At 39.3% G+C, this 26,755-nt stretch overlaps 1 protein-coding gene and 1 long non-coding RNA gene across 6 annotated transcripts in view; one reads left to right on the top strand and one right to left on the bottom strand.

Annotated features, from left to right (window-relative positions):
• Window positions 1-26,755, top strand: part of hook3 (hook microtubule-tethering protein 3) — an 80,390-nt gene that overhangs the window by 36,444 nt on the left and 17,191 nt on the right. For all 5 annotated transcript variants that reach the window (XM_043674255.2, XM_087980017.1, XM_087980016.1 and 2 more), the window contains 10 exons: window positions 520-660; window positions 1,439-1,640; window positions 8,223-8,333; window positions 8,676-8,760; window positions 8,874-8,943; window positions 11,527-11,667; window positions 15,688-15,775; window positions 20,473-20,507; window positions 22,804-22,886; window positions 23,499-23,599. In XM_043674255.2, the coding sequence (XP_043530190.1) occupies window positions 520-660; window positions 1,439-1,640; window positions 8,223-8,333; window positions 8,676-8,760; window positions 8,874-8,943; window positions 11,527-11,667; window positions 15,688-15,775; window positions 20,473-20,507; window positions 22,804-22,886; window positions 23,499-23,599 (1,057 nt within the window). The remainder of the gene's footprint in view (window positions 1-519; window positions 661-1,438; window positions 1,641-8,222; window positions 8,334-8,675; window positions 8,761-8,873; window positions 8,944-11,526; window positions 11,668-15,687; window positions 15,776-20,472; window positions 20,508-22,803; window positions 22,887-23,498; window positions 23,600-26,755) is intronic.
• LOC148139910 (uncharacterized) lies at window positions 20,475-25,675 on the bottom strand. The gene is made up of 3 exons (XR_015753320.1): window positions 25,320-25,675; window positions 22,099-22,187; window positions 20,475-21,564 (listed from the first exon to the last, which is right to left on the bottom strand). It is a non-coding gene; the product is annotated as an uncharacterized LOC148139910 (long non-coding RNA).

Genomic DNA, 26,755 nt, shown 5'->3' on the forward strand with positions numbered 1-26,755 from the left:
TTTTTTTTTTGGGGGGTGGTGGGGTGGTGGTGTGGAGTTGAAGCCAGAGGAGACCGATTGCCATGAACATGCTCACAGATCTTAGGCTATTTGAAACAAAATACTTTGGGAATTTTTTACAACCCTCCTGTCATCATGTCCCAACAATAGGGTTACCTCCAGCTGCAATTATCTAATTGTGTCTAGTTGACGGATTAAAACTGTGGGACCTTTTTGTCTTGGACTTTAATCTGCCAATAAGTTTCAATTTGCTTAATTGTTGATAAAGTAAGGACTTATCTGTTGTTTCGCTGGAGGATCAAAATGTTTAATTCTTTAAAATCTAATACCTTTGAATCAATATGCATGTGATGCTTTGACAAAAAAAAATCGATGACCGTTCCATCTTTTTTGCTGACACATGAAAGGCGTTGAATAATCTGTAGTAATAGTAAATTGTTGTTGCAATACTCTGGATATTTTTAAGTCTTTGTAATTGCTAGTTTCTTGATGTTAATTTTATATGATTGTGAATTTCAGATTGGAAGCAGCAAAAGATGATTATCGCATTCGATGTGAGGAACTTGAAAAAGAAGTTTTAGAATTACGACAACAGAATGAGGAGCTTACGAGCCTTGCAGAAGAAGCTCAATCTTTGAAGGATGAGATGGATGTACTTAGGTAATTGGACTTGACTCCTGTTTCTCACTCCTTTGATGTACAGCTTTTTTTTTTAATATTCCAGTTCTTCAGTTGCTTTTAGTAACAATCTCAGTCCTCCAAATCTTAGTTTCCTTGCAGGTTTTTCTTGTTTAAGTGTTTCCCTTGACCTTCAGTATATCCTTCTCTAATAAAACTATTGTTTTTTGACCCTTTTGCCTTTTTAGAAGACTTGCCTCAATTTTAAATCAATTTCATTTTCTTCAGTTATTAACTCTCTTTAATCTAACAGTCAATCCCTGTGTTACAATGAGTTGCTTGACACCAAATCCAACAGCAGAATTACTCAAGTAACTTGCTTGAACATGTCAGAAAATGATCTGTGAATACCTATTTACACTTTAAGTCCTCCCTTGAAGTTGTCCGAGATAGCCATTGAAATCTCATTTAGTACATTATTTAATATGCTATAATCCACATATGCACCTAAGTAATCAGTGCCACCTCCAGGACAAGTTCATACTCTGCATAGCAGCATAATTAAAATTTCTTTTTTTTTGCTTATTTTCTGGTTTAAATAGTTTGTGGAAGTCTGTTGAGATAATTTAAAACTTTGTCACCTCAAATCATTATCTGATGTTTAGACAATTTTTGTTTGCCAATTATTTGAATAGCAATATTATATTTTGAACATATTAGTTTAGATACTTAAATTTAAGGAATTATTTGACTGTAAAGCATTTTTGTACATTGTGATGACGTGAAAGTGTCTTTTATAAATGCAATTTAATTCTTCTAGGCACTCTTCTGACAAAGTGAGTAAGTTGGAGGGCATGGTAGAGTCATACAAAAAGAAGCTGGAAGATTTGGGTGACTTGCGTCGACAGGTGAAGCTTCTTGAGGAAAAGAATACAATGTACATGCAAAACACAGTCAGTCTAGAGGAGGAGTTACGAAAAGCAAATGCTGCAAGAGCCCAACTGGAAACATACAAGAGACAGGTATGAAATTACAGAACAGTAGCGATTTTTGAGAAGATGTGTAGTTCAGGTTGATGGTAAGTCTGTAAGTTAGCTCGCTGAGCTTGAAGGTTTGTTTACAGATGTTTCATCACCATACTAGGTAACACTGTTAGTCAGAGTCTCTGGTGAAATGCTGGTGGTGTGTCCCACCTCTCTTTATTATCCCATTTAGTCAAAGTGGTGTTCTTCATTGTCTGTATGTATGGAAGCTAGTGAGAGTTGTCCCACTCTCACTAGTTTCCATACATACAGACAAAGAAGGACACCACTTTGACTGGGACAACACACATCCAAGGACAGGTGAAACAAAGACACGCGTGAAAATTCTTAGAGGTATGGCATTCTAATCAGAACTCCATCAATAAACACATCAACTTAGATCCTATCTACCTTCCCTTGAAAAAAGAGCCAGAAATGACATCATCCACCTTAAGAAACCAAGGCCTATAAATAGAGAGGTGGGACTTACCACCAGCGCAGAGAACGTGGAACAGTATAGCGCAGAACAGGCCCTTTGGCCTTCAGTGTTGCCTGTGAACACTTCTAAGCCCATCCCCCTACACTATCCTATCATCATCTGTGTGCTTATCCAAGGATTGTTTAAATCTCCCTAATGTGGCTGAGTTAACTACATTGGCAAGTAGGCATTCCACACCCTTACCACTCTGAGGAAAGAACCTGCCTCTAACATCTATCACTCCTCCATTTGTAGCTATGCCCCTTCATACAAGCTGATGTAATTATCCTAGAAAAAAGTACTTTCACTGTCTCCCCTATCTAATCCTCTGATCATCTTGTATGTCTATCAAATCCCCTCTTAGCTGCCTTCTTTCCAACAGACCCAAGTCTCTCAGTCTTTCCTCATAAGCCCTTCCCTCCAGACCAGGCAACATCCTGGTAAATCTCCTCTGCACCTTTTCCAATGCTTCACATCCTTCCTGTAATGGGGCGACCAGAACTGTACACAATACTACAAGTGCGGCCGCACTAGCATTTTGTATAGTTGCAGCATGACATTACGGCTCTGGAACTCAATCCCTCTACCAATAAAACTTAACACACCATACGCCGCCTTAACAGCATGATCAACCTGGGTGGCAACTTTCAGGGACCTATATATATGGACTCCAAGATTCCTCTGCACATCCACACTACCAAGAATTTTTCCATTGACCCAGTATTCTGCCTTCCTGTCATTCTTCCTAAAGTGAATCACCTCACATTTATCTGCATCGAACTTCATTTGCCATCTCTCAGCCCAATTCTGCAGTGTATCTAAGTCTCCCTGCAACTTGTAACATTCTTCCACACTGTCCACTACTCCACCGACTTGAGTGTTAACTGCAAACTTATTAACTCATCCACCTATGCCTGCATCCAAGTCATTTATAAAAATGACAAACAGCAGGTGGTTCCAAAACAGATTCTTGTGGCACACCACTAGTAACTGGACTCCAGGCTGAATATTTTCCATCAACCATCACTTGCTGCCTTCTCACAGAAAGCCAGTTTCTAATCCAAACTGCGAAATCACCCTCAATCCCATGCCTCTGCATTTTCTCTTGACAGCCTACTATGTGGAACCTTATCAAAGGCTTTACTGAAGTCCATGTACACCACGTCAACTGTCCTACCCTCATTCACATGCTTGGTCAATTTCTCAAAAAACTGAGATTTGTGAGACATGACTTGCCCTTGACAAAACCATGTTGACTATCTGCAATCAAATTGTTGCTTGCAAAGATGATCATAAATCCTGTCTCTTATCCTTTCCAAAACTTTTCTTACGACACACGTAAGGCTCACTAGTCTATAATTACCTGGGTTGTCTTTACTGCCCTTCTTGAACAAGGGCACAACATTTGCAATCCTCGAGTCCTCTGGTACTAAATCTGTAGACAATGACGACTCAAAGATCAAAGCCAAAGGCTCCAACACCTCATCCCTAACTTCCCAGAGAATCCTCGGATAAATCCCATCTGGCCCAGGGGACTTGTACACTTTCACTCCTCCTAAAATTGATAATGCCTCTTCCTTACTAATCTCTATCCTTTCTAGTCTAATATCTTGTATCTCATTCTTCTCCTCTACAATATTCTCCTTTTCCGGAGTGAAAACTATGAGAAATATTAGTTTAGCACCTCACCGATCTCCACAGGGTCCACACACGACTTCCTACTTCTGTCTTTGAGTGTCCCTATTCCTACCGTAGTCATCTTTTTATTCTTCACATACGTGTCAAAAGCTTTAGGGTTCTCCTTTATTCTGCCTGCTAAAGACTGCTCATGTCCTCTCTTTGTTCATCTTAACTCTCTCTCTGAATCCTTTCTAGCTAATCTGTAATTCTCCATTGCCTCATCTGAACCATCTCATATCATCGTCACCTAAGTTGTCTCCTTCCGCATAACAAGAGAAGCAATTTCTTTAGTAAACCATGGTTTCCTTACCTTATCACTTCCTCTATGCCTGATAGGGACGTACCTATCAAGGACACTCAATATCTGTTCCTTAAACCAGTGCCACATTTCGATTGTCCCCATCCCCTGCATTTGCAACCTCATTCTATGCATCCTACGTCTTGCCTAATCGCATTATAATTACCCTTCCCTCATCGATAACTCTTGCCCTGTGGCATGTGCCTATCCCTTTCCATCGGTAAACTAAACGTAACCAAATTATGGTCATTGTCTCCTACCACTAAATCAAACACCTGGCCTGGTTCATTACCAAGCACCGGATCCAGTGTAGCCTCCCCTCTTGTTGGCCCTTCGACATACTGTGTCAGGAAACCCTCCCGCACACTTTGGACAAACATTGATCCATCCGACGGACTAGAGTTATAGCATTTCCAGTCAATGTTGGGGAAGTTAAAGTTCCCCATAATGACCACTCTGTTCCCTTCACTCCAGAATAGTTTTGCCAATCCTCTCCACATCCCTGGAACTCTGCGGAGGCCTATAAAAAAAACTCCCAGCAGCGTGACCTCTCCTCTCCTATTTCTAACCTCAGTAGACAAGTTCTCGTCAAAAGTTCTTTCAGCCACCATTATACTGTCCTTGACTAACAAGGCCACACCTCCCCCTCTTTTACCGCCTCCCTGTTCTTAATGATTGTTCTCAACCCTGGAACCTGCAACATTCATTCCTGACCCTGCTCTACCCCTGTCTCCGAAATGGCCACAACATAGAAGTCCCAGGTACCTATCCATGCTGCAAGCTCACCTATCTTATTTCGGATACTTCTGATGTTGAAGTAGACACACTTCAAACCAGCTTGATGTTTGCCAGCACATTCCTATGACCATGAAATCCTGTCCATGCCCTCCCTACTCTCATTCTTCTGTGCACTGGAACTACATCTCAGGTTCTCATCCCCCTGCTGTGCTAATTTAAATCCACCCGAAAAGCATCAGCAAATTTCCCACCCTGGTTATTAGTACTCCTCTGGTTCAAGTGAAGTCCGCACCATTTGTAGAGGTCCCACCTTCCCCAGAATTAGCCCCAATTATCCATGTATCTGAAACCGGTCCTCCTGCACCATCCCTGCAGCCACGTATTCAGCTGATATCTTTCCCTATTCTTGCCTCGCTATCACATGGCACAGGTAACAAACCAGAGATAACTATTCTGTTTGTTCTAGCTCTCAGCTTCCACCCTAGCTCCCTGAAATTCTGCCTTACATCCCTATCCCCCTTCCTACCTATGTCGTTGGTAACTACATGGACCACAACTTGGGGCTGGTCACCCTCTCCCTTCAGGACACCAAAGATCCTACAGCTTCACCGGAGGCTCTTACTTATGATGTTATCTAGTATGGTGATGAAACATTTGAAAACAAACCTTCAAACTCAGCGAGCTAACTCACAGACTTATTATAGAATAATGTTGAAGGAATTTCTATTCAAAACCTTTTTGTAAAATGTTTCAGTAGACAAACAGATATATCTGAAGTAGTATAGAAAATGTGAAAGGTAACGTTTTAGCAAAATAGTAGAAGTAGTCAAAGTAAAATACTGCATTGTATAGAAACGAAAACTGAAAAGCCTGGAACAGGTTAGTCAATATTATTAGCGTGAGCAGTCATTCGTATTAAGCATGTTCCCCTTGATATGATGGATAAATAAGGGATAAGCTTGAACTAAATAAAAATAAAATGGAAATTGCTGACAAAATAAAGCAAGCCTACCAGCCTAAAAAGAGAATAGATCAGTTGTGAAGGAACACAGTGAGAGAAGTTTTCCTGATGTGTACCAGTCACCATGGCAGACCAAACATAATTTCCCCTCCTCCAAATACTGACAGTCTTGCTTTACATCACTTGCAATTTTTGCTGTAAATGAAATGGACATGACTAAAATGGCTTAAGTCAGTATTTAGACCAGAGGAGAAGATTATCCATGAATCAACCAGAAGAACTAAGTGCTTGCAATCATTTGGTAAACTTTAATACCATTGTTCATTAGATTCTTTCAATTTTCATAGATCTGGTGAAAAATTATAAAAGTTGAAATCATATAAAAATCTGTGTATTTAACTTTATTTCAAACACTATAAGGAAGTACTATAAGGACAATGCCTTTTCCTTTCAAATTAGGAAGTGCCTTTGAATATGACAACTTGCAGCTGGTCTGTAGCATAAGCTTTACTTCATTTTGCTTTGGATTGTCTGCTATGTTAGTTAGGTGTGTTCTCGTGCACCCATTTCTTTTCATCAGAATATATCCATGTTGGTACAGTTGATGAGTCATGTACAACACCAGTCACTGAAAAGGTTTCTGCAAGTTTGTTGATTTTTTGTATTGGTTCCTTAGTTGGTCCAAATCACAATCTTCATTGCATTTCGACGATTTGATCCTATGACATTCCCTGTGAGTAAAACCATGCAGTAGCCTATCAGACATGAGCTAATATATAAAATAGAGAACACTTTCTGAACCTGTTCCTTTTCAGTTTCAAAATGGTTAAGTAACAGTTGTTATTCTTTTGACCTCCAGTAAACAAGATATTTTGGCCATATTTTGGCCATATTTTGGGTTGTTGAAAGTTCAGGTAGGACATAGAACATAGAAAAGTACAGCACAGAACTGGCCCTTTGGCCCACAACCTTGTGCCGAGGATTAATCCTAACGTAAAATAAAATAACCTAACCTACGCATCCCTCAATTCACTGCTGTCCATGTGCATATCCAGCAGTCGCTTAAATGTCCCTAATGACTCTGCTTCCACCACCACCACTGGCAACACATTCCATGCATTCATAACTCTCCGTGTAAAGAACCTATCTCTGACGTCTCCTCTATACCTTCCTCCTAATATGTTAAAACTATGAACCCTCGTGTCAGTCAGTCCTGCCTTGGGGAAAAGTCTCTGGCTGTTGATTCTATCCATGCCTCTCATTACCTTGTATACCTCGATCAGGTCACCTCTCTTCCTCCTCCTCTCCAGAGAGAAAAATCCGAGCTTAGTCAACCTCTCTTCATACGACAAGCTCTCCAGTCCAGGCAGCATCCTAGTAAACCTTCTTTGCACCCTCTCCAAAGCCTCTATCTTTCCTATAGTAGGGCGACCAGAACTGGACACAATATTCCAAGTGTGGTCTCACCAGGGACTTGGAGAGCTGTAGCAAAACCTCGCAGCTCTTAAACTCGATTCCCCTGTTAATGAAAGCCAAAACACCATATGCTTTCTTAACAACCCTATCCACTTGGGTGACAACTTTGAGGGATCTATACACTTGAACGCCAAGATCCACAGTGCCAAGAATTCTATCTTTAATCCTATATTCAGCATTCAAGTTCGACCTTCCAAAATGCATTACTTTGCATTTATCCAGGTTGAACTCCATCTGCCATTTCTCAGCCCAGCTCTGCATCCTATCTATGTTGCTCTGCAGCCTACAATAGCCCTTGATATTATCAATGGCACCTCCAAATGTCACCTGCAAATTTACTAACCCACCCCTCAACCTCCTCATCCAAGTCATTTATAAAAACTACAAAGAGCAGAGGCCCAAGAACAGAGCCCTGCGGGACCCCACTCAACACTGACCTTCAGGCAGAATACTTTCCATCCACAAGCATTCTCTGCCTTCTGTTAGCCAACCAATTCTGATCCAGATAGCCAAATCTCCTGGTATCCTATATCTCTTGACTTTATGAATGAGTCTACTATGGGAAACCTTATCAAATGCCTTGCTGAAGTCCATATACACCACATCCAGTGCTAGACCTTCGTCGACCTGTCTTGTCACCACCTCAAAGAACTCAATAAGATTAGTTAGGCATGACCTACTCCTCACAAAGCCATGTTGACTGCCTTTAATCACACTATGCTTTTCCAAATAGTCATAAATCCTATCCCTCAGATTTTGTTTACATAAAATTTGTTAAATGCTTATAAGCAACGCAGTTACTTGGTAGGATGTCTCTCTATAGTTTTTCACTAGGGAATTTTCATAGGTCCCTTTGGTTTTTGTTATTGTATTTCAAATGGCTGGAAGTAACTATGGAGGGATGTTTTTTGAATAATAAATTTTGAAACTATTCAATTTTTATCTTTGTAGGTTCTTGAACTTCAAAACAGGTTGTCTGAGGAGTCAAAAAAGGCAGACAAAATGGAGTTTGAATATAAAAGATTAAAGGAAAAAGTGGATACTCTTCAAAAAGAAAAAGATGCAAGTTTCCTTTTCAATTTCATTTTAGATTTTGGAAGAAAATTCTGACTTATGAATTTCATTTGAAACAAAAATCTACCTTGATAAACCATGGAGAAATGTTATAAACTTTATGCTTATGTTTTCTTTGTTTAAAATAGCATTATAGTTTTATCCCTACAACTAACCTTTAAAGTTGAATCATGACATCAATTTTCTGAAAGTTACTTATCTCACTACTACTTTTATGCGCAAGATTGAAAAGCATTTTTGTACTTATTTTGAATTCACTAACGAAAGTTTCAAAATATTCTGAGCCCATGTTGTCATCTCTAAGCTATCTAAAACTCAATATTTCTGCAGAGGTTAAGAACCGAGAGAGATTCTTTGAAAGAAACTATTGAAGAGCTGCGATGTGTTCAGGTGCATCAAGGCCAACTTTCAGCCGGTCTGTAGTAAAAGCTTTATTTCATTTTGCTTGAGATTGTCTGCTACATTTTTTAGGATTTAATGCTCGTAGTTGAATCTTGCATAATAGTAAGAAATGTTGTTTTCCAATAGGACTTATTCCAATGAATAGTCAAGAGGCATCAGACAGTTTAGCAGCCGAGATACTCACACCTGAAATCAGGTATATAGAAGTCCTATTTTTTTCAAATGATCATAATAGATTTTCTTTCAAAAGCAAGTAATGTGATTTAATATAGGCCTGGAAGTTAATATGTATCTGTTGTATTCAAATTCAATTTCGTTCCTCTTGTATTTGATGAGCCCTGTACCTTTATTTCCATTCCTATTATTTGGATGAAGGAAGGCTCTTGGATTCTATTTTAACTATTTCCGGACTATTTGTGGTTATAAATCATTAAAAGACCTGACCTGGAAGACTGATAGTTTTAAAAGTGGTTGTAAGCTTGATAGTTCTCAAAATGCAATGAAATGTAATTAAATGAGGGATGACATAGTTGCAAATAGTAAAACAAAGAACTGCAGAGAGAGACATAGAGATATACAGCACAGATACAGATTCTTTGGTTCAACTCATTCGTGGCAACCAAATTAATCTCGTCCCATTTGTCAGCACTTGGCTCATATCCCTCTAAACCTTTGCTATTCATATACCCATCCAGATGCCTTTTAAATTTTGTAATAGTACCAGCCTCCACCATTTTATCTGGTAGCTCATTGCATACATGCGCCACCTTTTGCATGAAGAGGTTGCCCCTTAGGTCCCTTTTAAATCCTTCTTCTCTCATCCTAAACCTATGTCCTCTTATTCTGGACTCCCCAACCCCAGGGTAAAGACCTTGTCTATTTATCCTATCAATGCCCCTTATGATTTATAAACCTCTATAAGGTAACATCTCAGCCTCCGACATTCCAGGGAAAACAGTCCCAGCCTACTCAGTCTCTCCCTTTAGCTCGTGGAGACTTTTTTAAAAAAGTAAGCAGAAATTGCTGGAGAAACTCAGCAGGTCTGGTAGCATCTGCAGGGAAAATGCAGAGTTAATGTTTTGAGTCCACTGACTGCTCATCAGAGATTGTAACCAGAGTCACCTCTGATTCTTTTATTATTCACGTTATATTCACACTCTTTGGTTCTCAAGCACTGTACCAGTGAGAACAGTTTTTGTCTATCTTTTCCAGCTTTGTCATGATTTTGAACAGCTTGAAAAATTTTCTCTCCACCTTCTTTCAAGAGAATAGCACCAACTTCATGTAACAAGTCTCTTGTGCCTGGAACTGTTTTTATAAATCGTTTTTGCACTTTCTCCAATACCTTTGCATCCATCTTAAAAGGTTATGCCCAGAATAGAACACACTATATTCCAGTTGAGTCAGATCCAGTGTTTTACACATGTCTTCTGTCATCTTTGCTTTTGCACTCTGGTTCTATTTATAAAGCTCAGGATCTCACATGCTTTATTAACCGCTTTCTCAACCTGGCCTGTTCCTTCTGTGTTTTGTGCAGGTATAGCCCTGAACCTCTCTGCTCCTGCACCAATTTTAAAATTATGTTATATTGCCTGTCCTTGTTTTTCCTACCACAATGTATCAGTTCATACTTCATCTTTATCAGCCTTGCATTTTCCTGGTTCTCACCAACTTGTCTATGTCCTCTTAAAGCGTGACAGAAGCCTGTTTGTAGTTCATTTCCAGGCTTTGTATTATCCGAAATTGTGCCCACTGCACCCAACCTACATCCTCAATATAGATCAAGAAAAGAGATGATTATGACTCCGACCTGTGGGGAACTTGACTGTATGCCCTCCTCCAGTACAAAAAACAACTGTACACTGCTGTTGCTTTCTGTCACCCAGTCAAATTTGTATCAATGCTGGTCTGGCCACTATAATCCATTTGCTTCATTTTACTGGTAGATCGTTATGTGGCCCTTTATTAAAAGCCTTTGTGAAGACCATGTGCACTGCATTGATCACATTACCTTCCTCTACCACTTCTTTACATTGAATCTGCTTCCACCCAGCCTGTTAACTCAACGAAAAACTGAATCAAATTAGTTAAACACAATTTGCCGTCAACAAATTAGTGCCAGTTTTCTTTGATTAATTCATGTTTGTCCCAGGAAAAGTTAATTTTGTTCTGGAATGTCCCCTTCTATGCTGTAAGATGCACAATACCAGCTCCTGTAGCCTCTCAATATAACATAACTGAAGTCTCTCAATTAGGAAACCATTCTGGCAAATAGTCCTAAACCCTTTCCCTCATGTAGTTCTCAGAACTTAGACAATGCTTCATCTGAAAACTAATAATTTATAAAGGCATAGCATAACATTTTTTTTTGTATTGCATGCTTTGACTTATGAAGCTCAGACTCGTTTTTAAATGTCTTCCCACCTTCAAAGATTTGTGTATGTGTCATCCAGCTGCCATGTGCCTCTCTATTTTTGCACTCATTTTAGAATTGGACTATACAATTTATTACTTCTCCAGATTCTTTCTTCCAAGATGCATCACTGTTATAATAGAATTTATAGGTTAATGTTTTCCCCATATATAATGAACATGTGTGTTCAAAGTAATTAATCCAGAATATGTAAAAAGAGTTACAAGAATATAGAATGAGACAGGAGCAGCATAGGGGCAAAGGCTTAACTAGTCTGTTTTAGTCCTTTGAGCTTCTGTAGTAAAATATTTTGTGTGAAACAACTTGCATAACATGCTATATGTGGATTTTATATTTCTGTTCCAGGGAAAAGCTTATCCGGCTGCAACATGAAAACAAGATCTTGAAGTTGAACCAAGAGGGATCAGATAACGAAAAGATAGCTCTACTGCAAAGCTTGCTGGAGGATGCCAATAGAAGGGAGAGTGAACTGGAAACAGAGAATAGGTAGGAAACATTTCAGTGATGATTTGCTATAGTGAATAATACTAACACACCAATTCAGTAGATGTACTAATGCCAGATGCAACACAAGTATTTTTTAAAATGTGTTCATAGGATTTGGGCATCGTTAGCCAGGCAATTTATTGCCCATCCCAAATTGTTCTGCAGAAGGTGGTAGTATGCTGTCATCTTAAACTGCTGCAGTCCTTGCAGTGTAGGGACGCAATTAGAAGTGAGTTCCAGGATTTTAACCCAGTGAGTATTGATACCGTTGTTATACAGTCATTCCTCCATATCTGCAAGAGTTCTGTTTCTGACAAACCCTGCAAATGATGACATTTGCAAGTACAGAGCTTGTTTAAAAATAGGTTAAAAATTGCGTAAACACAACAAAAATCACTGATGTTGAGTTTTGTTACTTATCCTTTTTGGTGTAGATCAGCAAATTTGTGATTCATTATTTTTGTGGATAAAGAGGATTTATTGTACTTGGAAATAGTGATGGTCTGTGGTTTGGAATGGAACTTGCAAGTGGTGGTGTTTCCATGCATCTGTGCCTTAGCCTTCTAGGTAGTAGAAGTCACGGATTTGGAGCCTTGGGAAGATGTTAGAGTGCATTGTATAGATGATACACACCGCTACCACTGTGTCGGGGGAGACTCGATGGTGATGGTGGTGGATAGGGTTCCAACCAGGTGGGCAGCTTTGTCCTGCATAGTGTCAAAGACTCATTGAGTGTTGTTCGAGCTACACTCATCAAGCCAATTGTTCCGTATTCAAACACTTTCCTGATTTGTGCCTTGTCGACGGTGGACAAGCATCGGGGAGACAGCAAGTGAGTTCCTTGCTGCAGAAATCCTCGTCTATGACTTGTAGCCACAATATTTAAAAGGCTAGACTTGTTCAGTTTCGGGTCAATGGTAATCCCCAGGATGTTGATAGGATTCATCGATGGTGATGTCTTTGAATGTCAAGGAGCAATGTTTAAATACTTTCTTGTTGGAGATTTTCGTTGCTTGGCATTTGTGTGCATGAATGTTACTTGCTATTTATCAGCCCTGATTGTCCAGGTCTTCCTGCATATTGGACGTAGATTGCTTCTGTATCTGAGGTGTCTCAAATGGTGTTGAATATTGTGGAATCATCAGTGAACATTCCCACTTCTGACCTTATGGAGGGAAAGATATTGATGAAGCATCTAAAGATAGTTGGACCAAGGGCACTGCCCTGAGGAACTCCTGCAGTTATCAGTATTGTTATGCAGTTTTTTTTATCCATCAGGTGAATTCAGTCTTGTGGAGTTTGTAATACTTCTTATTTTGAAATCAAAACACTTTGATATCCAATGCAAAACCTTATTTCAGCTACATTTATCCCAGAGAAGTTGAGATGGATTTCAGAAGGAAAGTGATGCATTTGCCTGGTACACTTAGAGTAGTTAAGTTATGGCTGCATCCACAGCTTTCCCATCATAACCAATTTCTGGCCCGTATAGGACTTCCAGCAGAGGGTACAAGTTTGTTTACAGGGAGATAGTCAATTGCCTGGTGAGTTATATTTTGGCTTGTTTTGTATCTCATCATAACACATTGTATCCAGGAACATATTAAATAATTATACTTAATAGAGTACAGGAAATGATGGAACTGAATTAATTATCAATGACATCAAAAAAGCAGCTTTTTATCTTTGTTGAACACAGTGAAGAAGAAATGAGAAAAAAGATCCATTGCACAAACAGAACATGTTGGAAATATTAGGGGTCATACAGTCTGAGGTGGGAACAGAATAGTTGACATTTTGGGTATGGGGCATTTATCCAAACTGGACCATGTTACAGATAAAGGTTCTAAAAAGGAGCAGATCAAATAGCTGTGAGACATAGTAGCAGGCTAGACAGCCCCTTAAGCCTGTTCTGTTGTTCACCGGGATCAAAGTTGATCTTCAAGCTCAATATTTTCCCACATGATCACCACATCTCACAATTCCCTTCAAGGCTAGAAGTCTATCAATCATTGTTGAATGTACTGAATCACTGGGTAACCTAAGCACTCTGGGGTAGAGAATTCTAAAGATTCACTGAGGGAGAAATTTTCCCTTCATCTCAGTCCTAAATGATTGGCCCATATCCTGAAATGGTCCCCAATTCTATGTTCTCTAGCTAGAGGAAACAACAGCTTCATCTATTCTCTCAAGCACTCAACGACTCTTGAATTTCAGTGAGACTACCTGTAGATTAGGACCATTCTACTCAGCCTTGGGTCACTTGACAATTTTCTCGTCCCAGATACAATCAACTGCACTCCTAAAGCATATATATCTTTACTTTGGAACAAAGACTGCTGTAGAATATGCTGATCTCCTGAAAGTCTTGTACAATTGCTGCACTCTTTCTTTATTTTTAAACTCCAGCCCCTTGCAATAAGCCATCATATTGGTTCTAATTGCTTACCATACCCACATATTTATTAAATTTATATTTCTTCTGCAAAGACATTCAAAATCCCTCAACACCAGTGTTTAATAGATTTTCATCATTGACAGAGTATAGTTTTCTTTCCTTCCAACCAATTTGAATAATCTTATGTTTCCCTGTTATACTCCATATGCCACCTGTTGTATGCTTGCACAGAGTCTATATTTCTCCATAGCCTGCTTTTCCATTTCACTTTGTATCATCAATTGTTTCATTGCCTATGAAGAACATTGGAGATCTTAATCAAGAAAGACAATATAAATTAAGACTTTATCTTTTGTGGAAAATATGTTGTCCTCTGGAATATGGCTGCAAAGAAGTTAAAAATAAAACACTGCTTAAAACATTGTTTGGGTTGACCTCATGAGGGAAAACAAAGGAGGTGGAGGGGGCAAGATGTATTAAATGAAAGAAAAGTGTAGGATATCAAGAGCAACAAAGGAGGATGAATTAGTAGAGAATGTATGGAGGTGATAAAATCCATGGGAGCTGCAAAGGGAATTGGGGTAAAGAAGGTTGATGGCAAGATAAGAACCAAGTAACCAAAAGCAGCAAATGGCATGTGAGGGAGAAGGAGTATTTGTTTTGCAATTGTATCAATGTGTGAGTGTAGCTTTTGCCATCTGCCATAGTAAGTTCATATCCCATCATGGCAGCATCCAAGGAGCAGGAGAATTAACGATTTGGGCACAAGCCCTTCGTCAGGATTCTCCTCCTCAGTTGCTGCCTGACCGACTGTGCTTTTCCAACACCACACTCTTGACTCTGATCTCCCAGCATCTGCAGTCCTCACTTTCTTCTCCTATCCCATCATGACTGATGGTGAAAGTTGACTTCAGTGAAGGAAAGGTAATGGCATAGGAAGATAGTGTTAGTGGACTAGTATTCCAGAGGTCCAGGCTAATGTCCTGGGAGCATGGGTTCACATCCTACCATTAGACTAGTTAAAGCATTCAGAGGTGGAAGTATTAATGTTGAATTTGTATAAGAAATTGATAGACCTCAGCTGGAATATTGCAGAGTTGTGGATGTTGTACTACAAGAATAATGTGAACACAGTGGAGAAAGTACAAAGAGATTTGCAAGGGACGAGAAACTGCAGTTAAGATAGCTTAGGGAGGTTGGTACTGTTCTATTCAGTCAGAAAAGCAGATGTGATAGAAGTTTTGAAAATCATGAGATCTGGATAGAATAGATATGAAGCTTTCCTGCTGATATGGATCAAGAAGTAAAGGGCACAGATTTAAAACTATTTGCAAAAGAAGCACATGTGATAGGAGAAAAAAATATTTTTCTCAACGTTTCGAGTATGGAATGCACTGTCTGGAAGTGTGGTAGAGGCAGGCTCAATTGAGGCAAACAAAACAGTTTTGGATGATTATTTATAGCGAAACAATGCATGAGGGCCTGGGAAAAGGCAAAAGAATGGCACTAAGTCATTTGCTGAATTGGAGAGCCAATGCAGGCAAGAACTGAAACGCTTCCTGCACTGTAACACTTACGTGAATCTGTGGACTGAAATGTGTTTTGAATTTTTTTGCTGAAAGGCTAGCCAATCAAAGGATTTTGGAAATACAGTCTCAGGTTGAAGAGCTTCAGAAGGCATTGCAAGATCAGGGCTCAAGAGCAGAAGATGTGAGTGTGCCTACAGTGCCAAATTTATATTTGATACATCAATGTCATGCTCAGTGAGCTGCATGGATTGTTTTAAAATAAGCTTAACTAATTAACAGTAAGACTTTCAAATAGCTTAAAATCATTTGCCTATGCTATTTAATTGTATATTCAATTTACTTTCTTTGCTTTTTAGCTCAATGTCTTGTAGCTTGCCAGTACAAAAGACAAGCATCAACCTTTTGTGTCATTACGAAAGTTCTATGTCACTTACCCCAGCAATAGGTTACGAGAGTGACGTGAAATAACTACCTGAGTCGTCCTCCTCTCTTCTCTTCTCATCCCCACTCCCCCCCCAAAATATAATATCTGGTTTAGTTCTGCAGTATCCCTGAAAGTGATTGGGATCTGAAACTCTCGATCATTATTTGCTGCATTAGTCTGACTGCTCTCCTAAAAATGTTTTCCTATAAATATCTTGACTTGTAAAAGTAAATTATTTATTGATGGTAAACAAGAAACATTAATACTCATTAGCCATTGTGTAATTATGACACCCTACCTATCGTACCTCTATACAACTTCCAGATGGATTAATTAAAAACCTCCAATTTTTCAGTTAAATTCTAGTAAAAAAGAATTTAAAAATCCATGTTCTGTATTTGTGCTACTAATGGAAATCATTATGAAAGGAGAATTGAGTAAATCTGTTAATGCCAGTATCCAAAAGGAACTATTTCAGACATAAAGAAAATACAATCTTATCTTCTGGGCATCCAAACATCAGCAACCAACAATTACAATTGCCATTACTAAATTTTTTATTAATCGTAAGCACAACATCCAAGCAGGGTAAAATAAACTAACCAAGAAAGTACTGAACAGTCTGCCATTTTTTGAGCTTGAAGCAAGTTTTTAAAAAGAGGGCTATTTATCTTATTAAATATCACAGTTATTCCCTGACATATAGAGTAATAGAGATGTACAGCAAGGAAACAGACTCTTTGGTCCAACCCGTCCATGTCGACCAGATATCCCAACTCAATCTAGTCCCACCTGCCAGCACCTGGCCCATATCCCTCCAAACCCTCCCTATTCATATACCCATCCAAATGCCTTTTAAATGTTGCAGTTGTATCAGCCTCCACTACTTTCTCTGGCAGCTCATTCCATACACGTACCACCCTCTGTGTGAAAAGGTTGCCCCGTAGGTCTCTTTTATATCTTTTCTCTCTCACCGTAAACCTATGCCCTCTAGTTCTGGACTCCCCCACCCCAGGGAAAAGATTTTGCCTATTTACCTATCCATGCCCCTCATAATTTTGTAACCCTCTATAAGGTCACCCCTCAGCCTCCGACGCTCCAGGGAAAACAGCCCCAGCCTGTTCAGCCTCTCCCTATAGCTCAAATCCTCCAATCCTGGCAACATCCTTGTAACTCTTCTCCGAACCTTTTCAAGTTTCACAACATCTTTCCAATAGGAAGGAGACCAGAATTGCACGCAATATTCCACCAGTGGCCTAACCAATGTCCTGTACAGCCGCAACATGACCTCCCAACTCCTGTACTCAATACTCTGACCAATAAAGGAAAGCATACCAAAAGCCGCCTTCACTATCCTATCTCCCTGCGACTCCAGTGTCAAGGAGCAATGAACCTGCACTCCAAGGTCTCTTTGTTCAGCAACACTCCCTTGGACCTTACCATTAAGTCTAGATTAGAGTGGTGCTGGAAAAGCGGTGGGGGGGGTGGTGTTGCTGGTACCTGTGCCCACACCACCTCCCTCACCTCCATCCAAGGCCCCAAAGGAGTCTTCCACATCCATCAACGTTTCACCTACACATCCGCCAATATCATTTATTGTATCCGTTGCTCCCGATGCGGTCTCCTCTACATTGGAGAGACTGGATGCCTCCTAGCAGAGCGCTTTAGGGAACATCTCCGGGACACCCGCACCAATCAACCCCACCGCCCTGTGGCCCAACATTTCAACTCCCCCTCCCACTCTCCCAAGGACATGCAGGTCCTGGGTCTCCTCCACCGCTGTTCCCTCACCACCTGACGCCTGGAGGAAGAACGCCTCAACTTCCGCCTCAGAACACTTCAACCCCATGGCATCAATGTGGATTTCACCAGTTTCCTCATTTCTACTTCCCCCACCTCACCCCAGCTCCAGCCTTCCAGCTCTGTCCTCATGACTTGTCCTACCTGCCTATCTTCCTTTCCACCTATCCACTCCACCCTCCTATTTGACCTATCACCTCCATCCCCACCCCCATTCACCTATTGTACTCTATGCTACTTTCTCCCCATCCCCATCCCCACCACCCTCTCATTTATCTCTCCAACCTGCAGGCTCCCTGCCCTGATGAAGGGCTTTTGCCCGAAACGTCGATTTTCCTGCTCCTCGGATGCTGCCTGACCTGCTGTGCTTTTCCAGCACCACTCTAATCTAGACTCTGGTTTCCAGCATCTGCAGTCCTTGTTTTTACCTTACCATTAAGTGTATAAGTCCTGCTAAGATTTGCTTTCCCAAAATGCAGCACCTCGCATTTATCTAAATTAAACTCCATCTGCCACTTCTCAGCCCATTGGCCCATCTGGTCAAGATCTTGTTGTAATCTGAGGTAACCCTACACCTTCACTACACCTCCAATTTTGGTGTCATCTGCAAGCTTCCTAACTGTACCACTTATGCTTGCATCCAAATCATTTATGTAAATGACAAAAAGTAGAGGACCCAGCACCGATCTTTGTGGCACTCCACTGGTCACAGGCCTCCAGTCTGAAAAACAACCCTCCACCACCATCTTCTGTCTTCTACCTTTGAATCAATTATGTACCCAAATGGCTAGTTCTCCCTGTATTCCGTGAGATCTAACTTTGCTGTAAGAACTTTAGTACATGAATGAAAAGATGGCACTCCCCAGATCTTCAAATTTGGGGCAAATAACCTATCAACAGAGTTTTGAAACAGATTTTAGGGGATGGCGGGGTTGATGGTGGAAGGAGAACATTCACTACCTATGACCAAAGACTCAAGTGTATTTTGATAAATAACTAAGTCTTACCAAGAAGTACAGACCACAAGGCAAGCAGTTTTTAATTTTAACTTTCAAACAGTTCAATTAAATATTGAAAATACCTCCAAGTTAGGACTGTTTGCAGGAGATCCTGAGTTTTGGAGAGAACTGAGTTGGGAATTGGCCTGAGTGGGTCGAGACTGAAGCTCGCAACACCACCAATGGATAAAGTAGGTACTGTAGGCATTAATTCAAAGTGATTTACAGTTGAAGAGCTCCTCGGGTTAACACAATTGTGCCCTGAGAGTACAAGCTCCTAATTTGGGAATATATATTGGAGTATTGATTTCTATTCTTTCCTTGAACATAAGTCACTAATAACAGAAACAAACCCTTTGGTCCATCTCATCTGCGCTGACCAGATATCCCAATCTGACCTAGTTCCATTTGTCGATATTTGTCCCACATCCCTCTTCCTTTTCATATATGTATCTAGGTGCTTTTTAAATATTGCAATTGTACCCCCTCCTCCACTTCCTTTGGCAGCTCATTCCGTACGTGCACCACCGTCTGTGTGAAAAAGTTGCCCCTCGGGTCCCTTTTAAATCTTTTTCCGCGCCCCCCGATCCTAAACCTAAGCCATCTAGTTTTGGTCTCCCCCACCCTAGGAAAAAGACCATAACTATTCAGCTATCCATGCCCCTCATGATTTTATAAACCTCTAAGGTTAGCCCGAGTCTATTCAGTCTCTCCCTATAGCTCAAAGCCTCCAATCCCAGCAACAACCTTGTTAATACTTTCTGCACCTTTTCAAATACAACAACATCCTACCTGTAGAGTAGTGACCAGAATAGTATGCAGTATTCCAAAAGTGGCCTCACCAGTGTTTTATATCATTGCAACATGATATGCCAACTCCAAAATCTTGTCATAATTTATTCTAAAGGCTTGCAATAACTATTAGAAAGTAGTTTTATACATTTTCGAACAATGAAACCCTGAGATAAAAATTGAATTTTCCACAGGGTTTCGTAAGGTTTTTCAAAATATTAGATTCTAAACCTCTTAAGGTGACATTGGAAAAGGTCGAATTAGTTCCTTAAATTTTCCTTTCTGTTGTCCATTTGTAGTCAGAAATGCTGATGCTCCTCCTCGGTGATCAGAAATGGCAACCTGTACGTGTGTTTCATTTCTGTAAATATCGTTTGTGTTTTAGTGTGGAAACTGGAAGCCACTGATATACTTGAAAGCAATGTGGATATTAAGAGATATGTATGAATAAAGTTCTCCAGATCAGGAGAGATGATGGAACTACCACTCATATCAGCTGAGAAGACAGACAAAACATTCATGTGCCAGAAATTAAGAGGCTTAAATTTTTCTCGTTCACCTGTAACTGAAGAGTTTCTTCTGCTGGCTGGTGTTTTTGCTTCCTACTAACATATTATCTCTGTTTCTTGGCATGGCCATCTGCTGTAGGCTATTGTGAGTATGTTTTTATTTAAGTAACATGTTACATTGCTAACTGCTAGCATGTACTAATATGAAACAAATATTAAATCTTTGAACTCAGTTATAATTATTATAGAAATTGCATCAATAAATTTTGTATTCTGTTATGTGAAACATAGGATTGTATTTGAAGCTTAATTTTTCTTTTTATGATTGTCTTCTGTATTTTCTTATTTTTTGCAGTCAATTCTTCTGAAAAAGAAACTGGAAGAACATCTGTAAGTACTTTATTTTACCAAATGGTCAAAAATGCCTTGGCAAACTGGATGTTACCATCATGGTTTAATTTTCACTGGTAACTTCAAACAATATTTCTTCCCCACACCTCTTCCCAAATGTTCAATCTTCGGCTGCGGAAATTTCTGTTGAACATTTTTCCATCATGTAGGTGTTCAGAGTTAATGAATCAAATCTTTCATAAGGTATTGCAGTAATTTGAAGGCCAAAATCTTGAATTGCGAATACTGACTCTCAGATGAATTTCCCTTACCCTTGGCAGTTTATCTGGAAACGAATAAACCAGTTAGCATCTACTCCATTCCACTCTGACAGATTGGCAAATGCATGTTTTTTGGTTGATGGCGTGCCTATAATTTCAACCATTTCATTAGCTGAAGCAATGATTAAAATAACAGGAATCTAGATGCATCACCAGCAAAAATCAAAATGTGCTTGAGGCGAAAGTGAAATCTTGTAGTAGTGTGTGAATTGTAAAATTACTAAAATGGTCCATTGTTAATGTTATGAGCAGAGTTTATTACAAACAAGCACTGACAATTGTGGAGAAATTCAGGTCAGGCAGCATCTGTGGAGAGAGAAACAGAGAACTTTTTGAGTCTGTTATGATTCTTCACTTCATAAGACTCAATGTTACTGCTGCTCTGGTATTTTCTATATTGTTTCAGATTTCTAGTAACTGCAGTATTTTGCTTTTATTTGAATATATTGCCTTGGACTTGTAGATTTTATGTCTGCCAGACAAAATAGTCAGTGCTTTTGTGCAATGGTACATTACTCAAAGTTGGATGCAGTGTAAGAACAGCACTTAGAGTCATAGAGTCTTAGAGCTGTACAGCATGGAAACAGACCCTTCAGTCTAATTTGTCCATGCCGAGCAGATATCCTAAATGAATCTAGTCCCATTTGTTAGCATTTGGCCCGTTTCTCTCTCAAACCCTTCCTATTCATTTACCCATCCTGATGCTTTTTAAGTTTTGTAATTGTACCAGCCTCCTCCACTTCCTCTGACTGCTCGTTCCACACATGCACCACGCTCTGCAAGAAATACAAATCTTCAGTGAATGAAACATGGAAGGACAACAAGACACCTGTTTTTTTCCATTCCACCCTCTTCCACCTTTTCTCTCATGTTTACACTGCATTTCACACTTAGTAATTGATATAACTGAAGGTGTTTACAGTTTTTGAGTGGCCTATATCCTAGTTTGCACCCATGTTCCATTCAGATATTGACTGTATGCTCAATAATTTACCTTGACTCCCTGTCAAGGAATGTCTTCATTTTAATATTCTTCTATTTGTTTTCAAATCCCTCCATGGCCTTACCTCTCTCTAGCTCTATAACCTCCTTCAGCTCCAGAATCCTTTAAAATATCTATGCTCATCTAATCCTGATGCACCTGAGCATCCACTATTTTAATTGCTTCACAATCAGTAACTTTACTTTCAGTTGCATATGCCTTATGCTTTGGGATTTGCTCCCTATTCCCCTCTGCTTCACTACTTTGTTCCTCTTCGAAGACTTTTTCTCAAAATCCACTTCATTGTCCAAGTCTTTGATCATCTCACCTGATAGATCTTTATATGGTGTGTTTTTTTTTTTGTTGTTCAATTCTTCTGAGGAGCACCATGAGATGTTTTATCATGTTAAAGATGCACTATAAATACAAGTTGTTTTAGGTTAAAAGAAAAGATGTGGAATGAAAGTCTTTCTTTTGAAATTGAGATCCCTCTTTTGAGTAGGCTGTAACATCTTTACATAGGATAGATTGCAATCTTGCAAATTCTGAAATTAAAACCACTTTATTTTTAATAATCCAGTAAAATCCTAATATCTCATGGTACAGTGATACCAGTGGGTTGTTTAAGAACTGTTTTCTGTATGGAGTGCATTATCATAGCACCATAAAAGTAAATAGTTCTGGAAGAGAAGACTGAGGACTCCATTTGCTCTATACTTCAATAGATTCAACACTGACCTTACATTACATAATTTGGTATGAGATAGGTGGTATTAAATGCAAGTTGTTCTGCAATGGTGCTCAAGGTGGTTCAGCAGATATACTGAAATGAAAGAACACTGAGTGACACTTTGCATAGAAGTGTGTTCTACAATCAGCATCTTTATTAACATATCTTCCACATATCCTATGTATTTAGTATATTTGGAAAAAATCCCTAAACTTGCAGGTTTCCAGATTTTCAAGTAAACTTATTGGATTTGTTAGCATCTCAAATTTTAAGAATATTGTATCATTATGTTATATGTTTCAGAGAGAAGCTTCATGAAGCCCACACTGAGCTTCAGAAGAAACGAGCTTACATTGATGATTTAGAACCAAAATACAACAACAGCTGTAAGTCTTTGTAAATTTGGAAATAGATCCATTGGTTAATAATTTTAATTATTCATCCTTACTTTATCAAAATAATTTTTTTAAACATTTCTAAATGGGTGGCACGGTGGCACAGTGGTTAGCACTGCTGCCTCACAGCGCCAGAGACCCGGGATCAATTCCCGCCTCAGGAGTCTGCACATTCTCCCCGTGTCTACATGGGTTACCTCTGGGTGCTCTGGTTTCCTCCCACAGTCCAAAAATGTGCAGGTTGGGTGAATTGGCCATGCTAAATTGCCTGTAGTGTTAGGTGAAGGAGTAAATGTAGGGGAATGGGTCTGGGTGGGTTGCGCTTCGGCGGGTCAGTGTGGACTTATTGGGCCGAAGTGCCTGTTTCCACACTGTAACTAATCTAAATGCCCCAGTTCTAGCATTTGTTGTGATAGCTTATTGTTCGTTTGGCATACTAGTAAATTATTTACTTGTCTGAGTTATTTAGGTACTGTCAGTAGAGTTGTTGAATTTTTTTTTATTATTGCCATGATCAAGTAGCTTTCTGAAAATTGCTGTACCCTTGTATATAAATACCATTTAATGAAGCAAATTCAACTATTCTGCTTCTGCTTAATACAGCTCAAAAAATTGAAGAGCTTCAAGAGGCCTTGAGAAAGAAAGATGAAGATATGAAACAAATGGAGGACCGATACAAAAAGTACCTAGAAAAGGCTAAGAGTGTGAGTCCAATTTCTCTGAATTTTCATAAGGGTATTTACTATAGATTACCTGAAATCAGTTAAAGTTCCTGTTAAATCATATGATGTTGTTGATAGTATTTTTGTCATGTGGTATTATAGTAAATTGTAGTGAACTGTGAATCACTGTTGAAAAGCTGCAGAGCAGAAGAATTTGGAAGTCCTTGACCATGAATTTAAAAAGCTAGCATCTAAGTTTGGTGGGTAATAGAGAAGGCAAAGGGAATGGGGAAGTCCTACTAAAGCTGTACAAGGCACGAGTCAGACCATATTCTGGATCAGTGGTGCTGGAAGAGCACAGCAATTCAGGCAGCATCCGAGGAGCTTTGAAATCGACATTTCGGGCAAAGGCCCTTCATCAGGAATAGTTGACATGCTTTGAACAGTTGGGCCCCTTTGACCAAAGCATGATATACCAACAATGAAGGCAATCCTGAGAAGGTTTACAGAGGAATCTGGATTATCCAGCATTCGAATATCAGAATATTGGATTATCCAGCAAGATCCGGACGCTTGGCGAAACAGTGTTATCCGGAATTCAATAAACCGAAATACCCCCTGCCTATTTCCTTAGGATAATCAAGGTTCCTCGGTACTAGATTGATCCTGGGTGTGGGGGGTATTTTTCTTATGAAGAGAAATTGGCTGTACTTGGGAGTTTTATTGAATGAGAAACTTACAACATTCTTAGAGGATTTGACGGGGTAGATGCAGAGAGGTTGTCTCTCCTATTGCGAGGGTCCAGAGGCCATAATCTCAGAGTAAGGGATTGCCTATTTTAAAAAAAAGATGAGGAAGAATTTTATCTGAGGATAGAAATTTGTGGAATTCTTTACCACAGAGGTCTGTTGAGGTTGGGTTGTTAAGTATATTTAAGGCTGATAGACAGATTTTTAATCCATAAGGGAATCAAGGGTTATGAGGAAAAGGAAGGAAGGTGGAGTTGAGGATTATCAGATCAACCATGACCTCATTGAACGGTGGAGCAGACTCACTTTTCTGAATGGCCTGCTTTTATGTTTTCATCTTATGCATCTTCTCCATTTGAGCCTCTACGTTAGTCCAACATCTGTTATGGGCAGATAGTCTGTTTTATTTATTAGTCAACAAGCAGTTCCAATCCTGACCTCAGGAGAGATGGAAGATAATTGACGAAGCAGTTGAAAATGGTTTAACCAAGGATCCTGTCCTAAGGATCTTGTGCAGCAATGTCCTGTTGACCGTAACCACGACCATTATAATTTTAGCCGAGATAAGGATACTTAGAAGGTATTACAGGTACACAATCCTTTATCCAAAACCCTGGGGACTAGCTGGTTTTCTGAATTCTGAATTTTTGGAATTTCGGAATAAGTGACAGTTGAACGTTGAAATTTTAAAAAATCTTACCAAACAGCAGACTCACTGAGAGTAACAGGCCCTGAGACAGAATTGAGGTGTGCCAGTGCTGGGCCACGCCCACCCACAACACATCTGAGTGATACTTATCGACTTTGTGTGGAGTTGGGTTAACTGTTTGCATGATAAACAACCTCGTTAGTGAGATAAAAACTTAAAAAAAAGGTTTGAATTTTGGATTTCAGATAAAGGGTTGTCTACCGGTATTTGCATGTGGCTTATCCATTCTTCTGTTTAATTCTTACAGAATAATTGTCAATGTAATTTCCTACGTTAGGTCCATATCATTTTATAGTAAGCTTACCTTTTAACTCCAATCATCATTTCTAAATACAGATGCTCAAAATATCCAGTTCTTCCATTGTATTTTCAACAGCCATAAATAGGTACCATCCTTCATTCCTGAACAGTTCTTCACTTTCCAACTCTTTTTTGCATGTGCTTATAAACAGCTAATACCATTCCCTTTAAAACCTTTGTTTATAATACAAAATTGTATTATTCTTTGCATTCACTCATCACACACAAATGCACTTTTATTAGGATATATTTACTTCATGATATTTATATTTCATATTTGAAGATTTTCTTTCTCACTGCTGATTCATTGCCCTGTTTGCTGACCTTTGATCTTTAACTGTATTCTTTTGTATCAAGTGAATGTTCTTGTTCAGAGTACCATGAAATTACTAAATCATTTAAGAGAAAGCCTACCACTAATCCTTGTCTTCTCAATTATGCTTTTTTGATATTAACTAGCTGTTGCTTCATTTTCCTGAAGAAATCAAGCAATAGTTTTGGGTTACACTGAAGCATCCTAATTGAGGAGCCAGTTTTGGTTATTTTCTGAATAGCATTCTCCACTCTGACTACATCTTTATTCCACTTGATAATTATTGGCACCCAGTTGACCTATTGGTTTTGCAAATTTCTCTGAGGGTAGAACTTTGTGGAATTCTTTACCACAGAGGTCTTTTGACCACCTGCTATGCATTTAATGAAGGCAGCATTTCCCTTTTTCTTAACTCTTACTCCATGAATATTGTCTTAACAACCATATTCTACATCCTTAAATTTTAGCTCTGTGGCAAATTCTTCTGCTAACATGGTACCTACTCTTCTATTTCCCAAGAAAGTCAAATAACTAGGTATATAAAATGTCTAGTTGTTTCGACATATGCCATGTCTCTCAAAACTGCCACCCCTGCATATTTAATGGTTCTGATTTCAATTTGTTTTAAATGGATTAACTATGCACAGTGTTACTGCTCTTACCTCTGGGTCAAACCCCAATTCACTGACAAAGCATATCATTTCAGACTACTGTGGATAGATATGTCTGTACTTCATAATAGATGACAAGACAAGGTCACTGGTCATGAAGTACAGAATATGTTTACAGGGACGTCACTGAGGCTAAGATACTTTTTACAAACTGGTACCTGGGACCAGGTGTGTGCCAGTTGATCAAATATTTTGGTTGATCAATGAAAAAGCATGCGAAGTAATGCAGGGGGTATACACATCACTCTTCTACTTTATTTACGGCATAACTCACTGAAATGATAATGCAAAACTTTGCATTAAATAAAACCTACCAGTAGAGAGCCTTGTCACTTGCAACCTTGACTACTCAGAGATCGTGATATAATACTGTAAACTTTTGGTGTTTAAGGTATATAATTTTTGTCGGTTTATTAAGAGAATGCCAGCTCATAGGGTGCCAGTTAAAACAAAGTT

This window comes from Chiloscyllium plagiosum, unplaced genomic scaffold (assembly GCF_037043375.1).
Source record: "Chiloscyllium plagiosum isolate Xiang-an unplaced genomic scaffold, Cpla_swu_hap1 HiC_scaffold_36, whole genome shotgun sequence".
NCBI lineage: Eukaryota > Metazoa > Chordata > Chondrichthyes > Orectolobiformes > Hemiscylliidae > Chiloscyllium > Chiloscyllium plagiosum.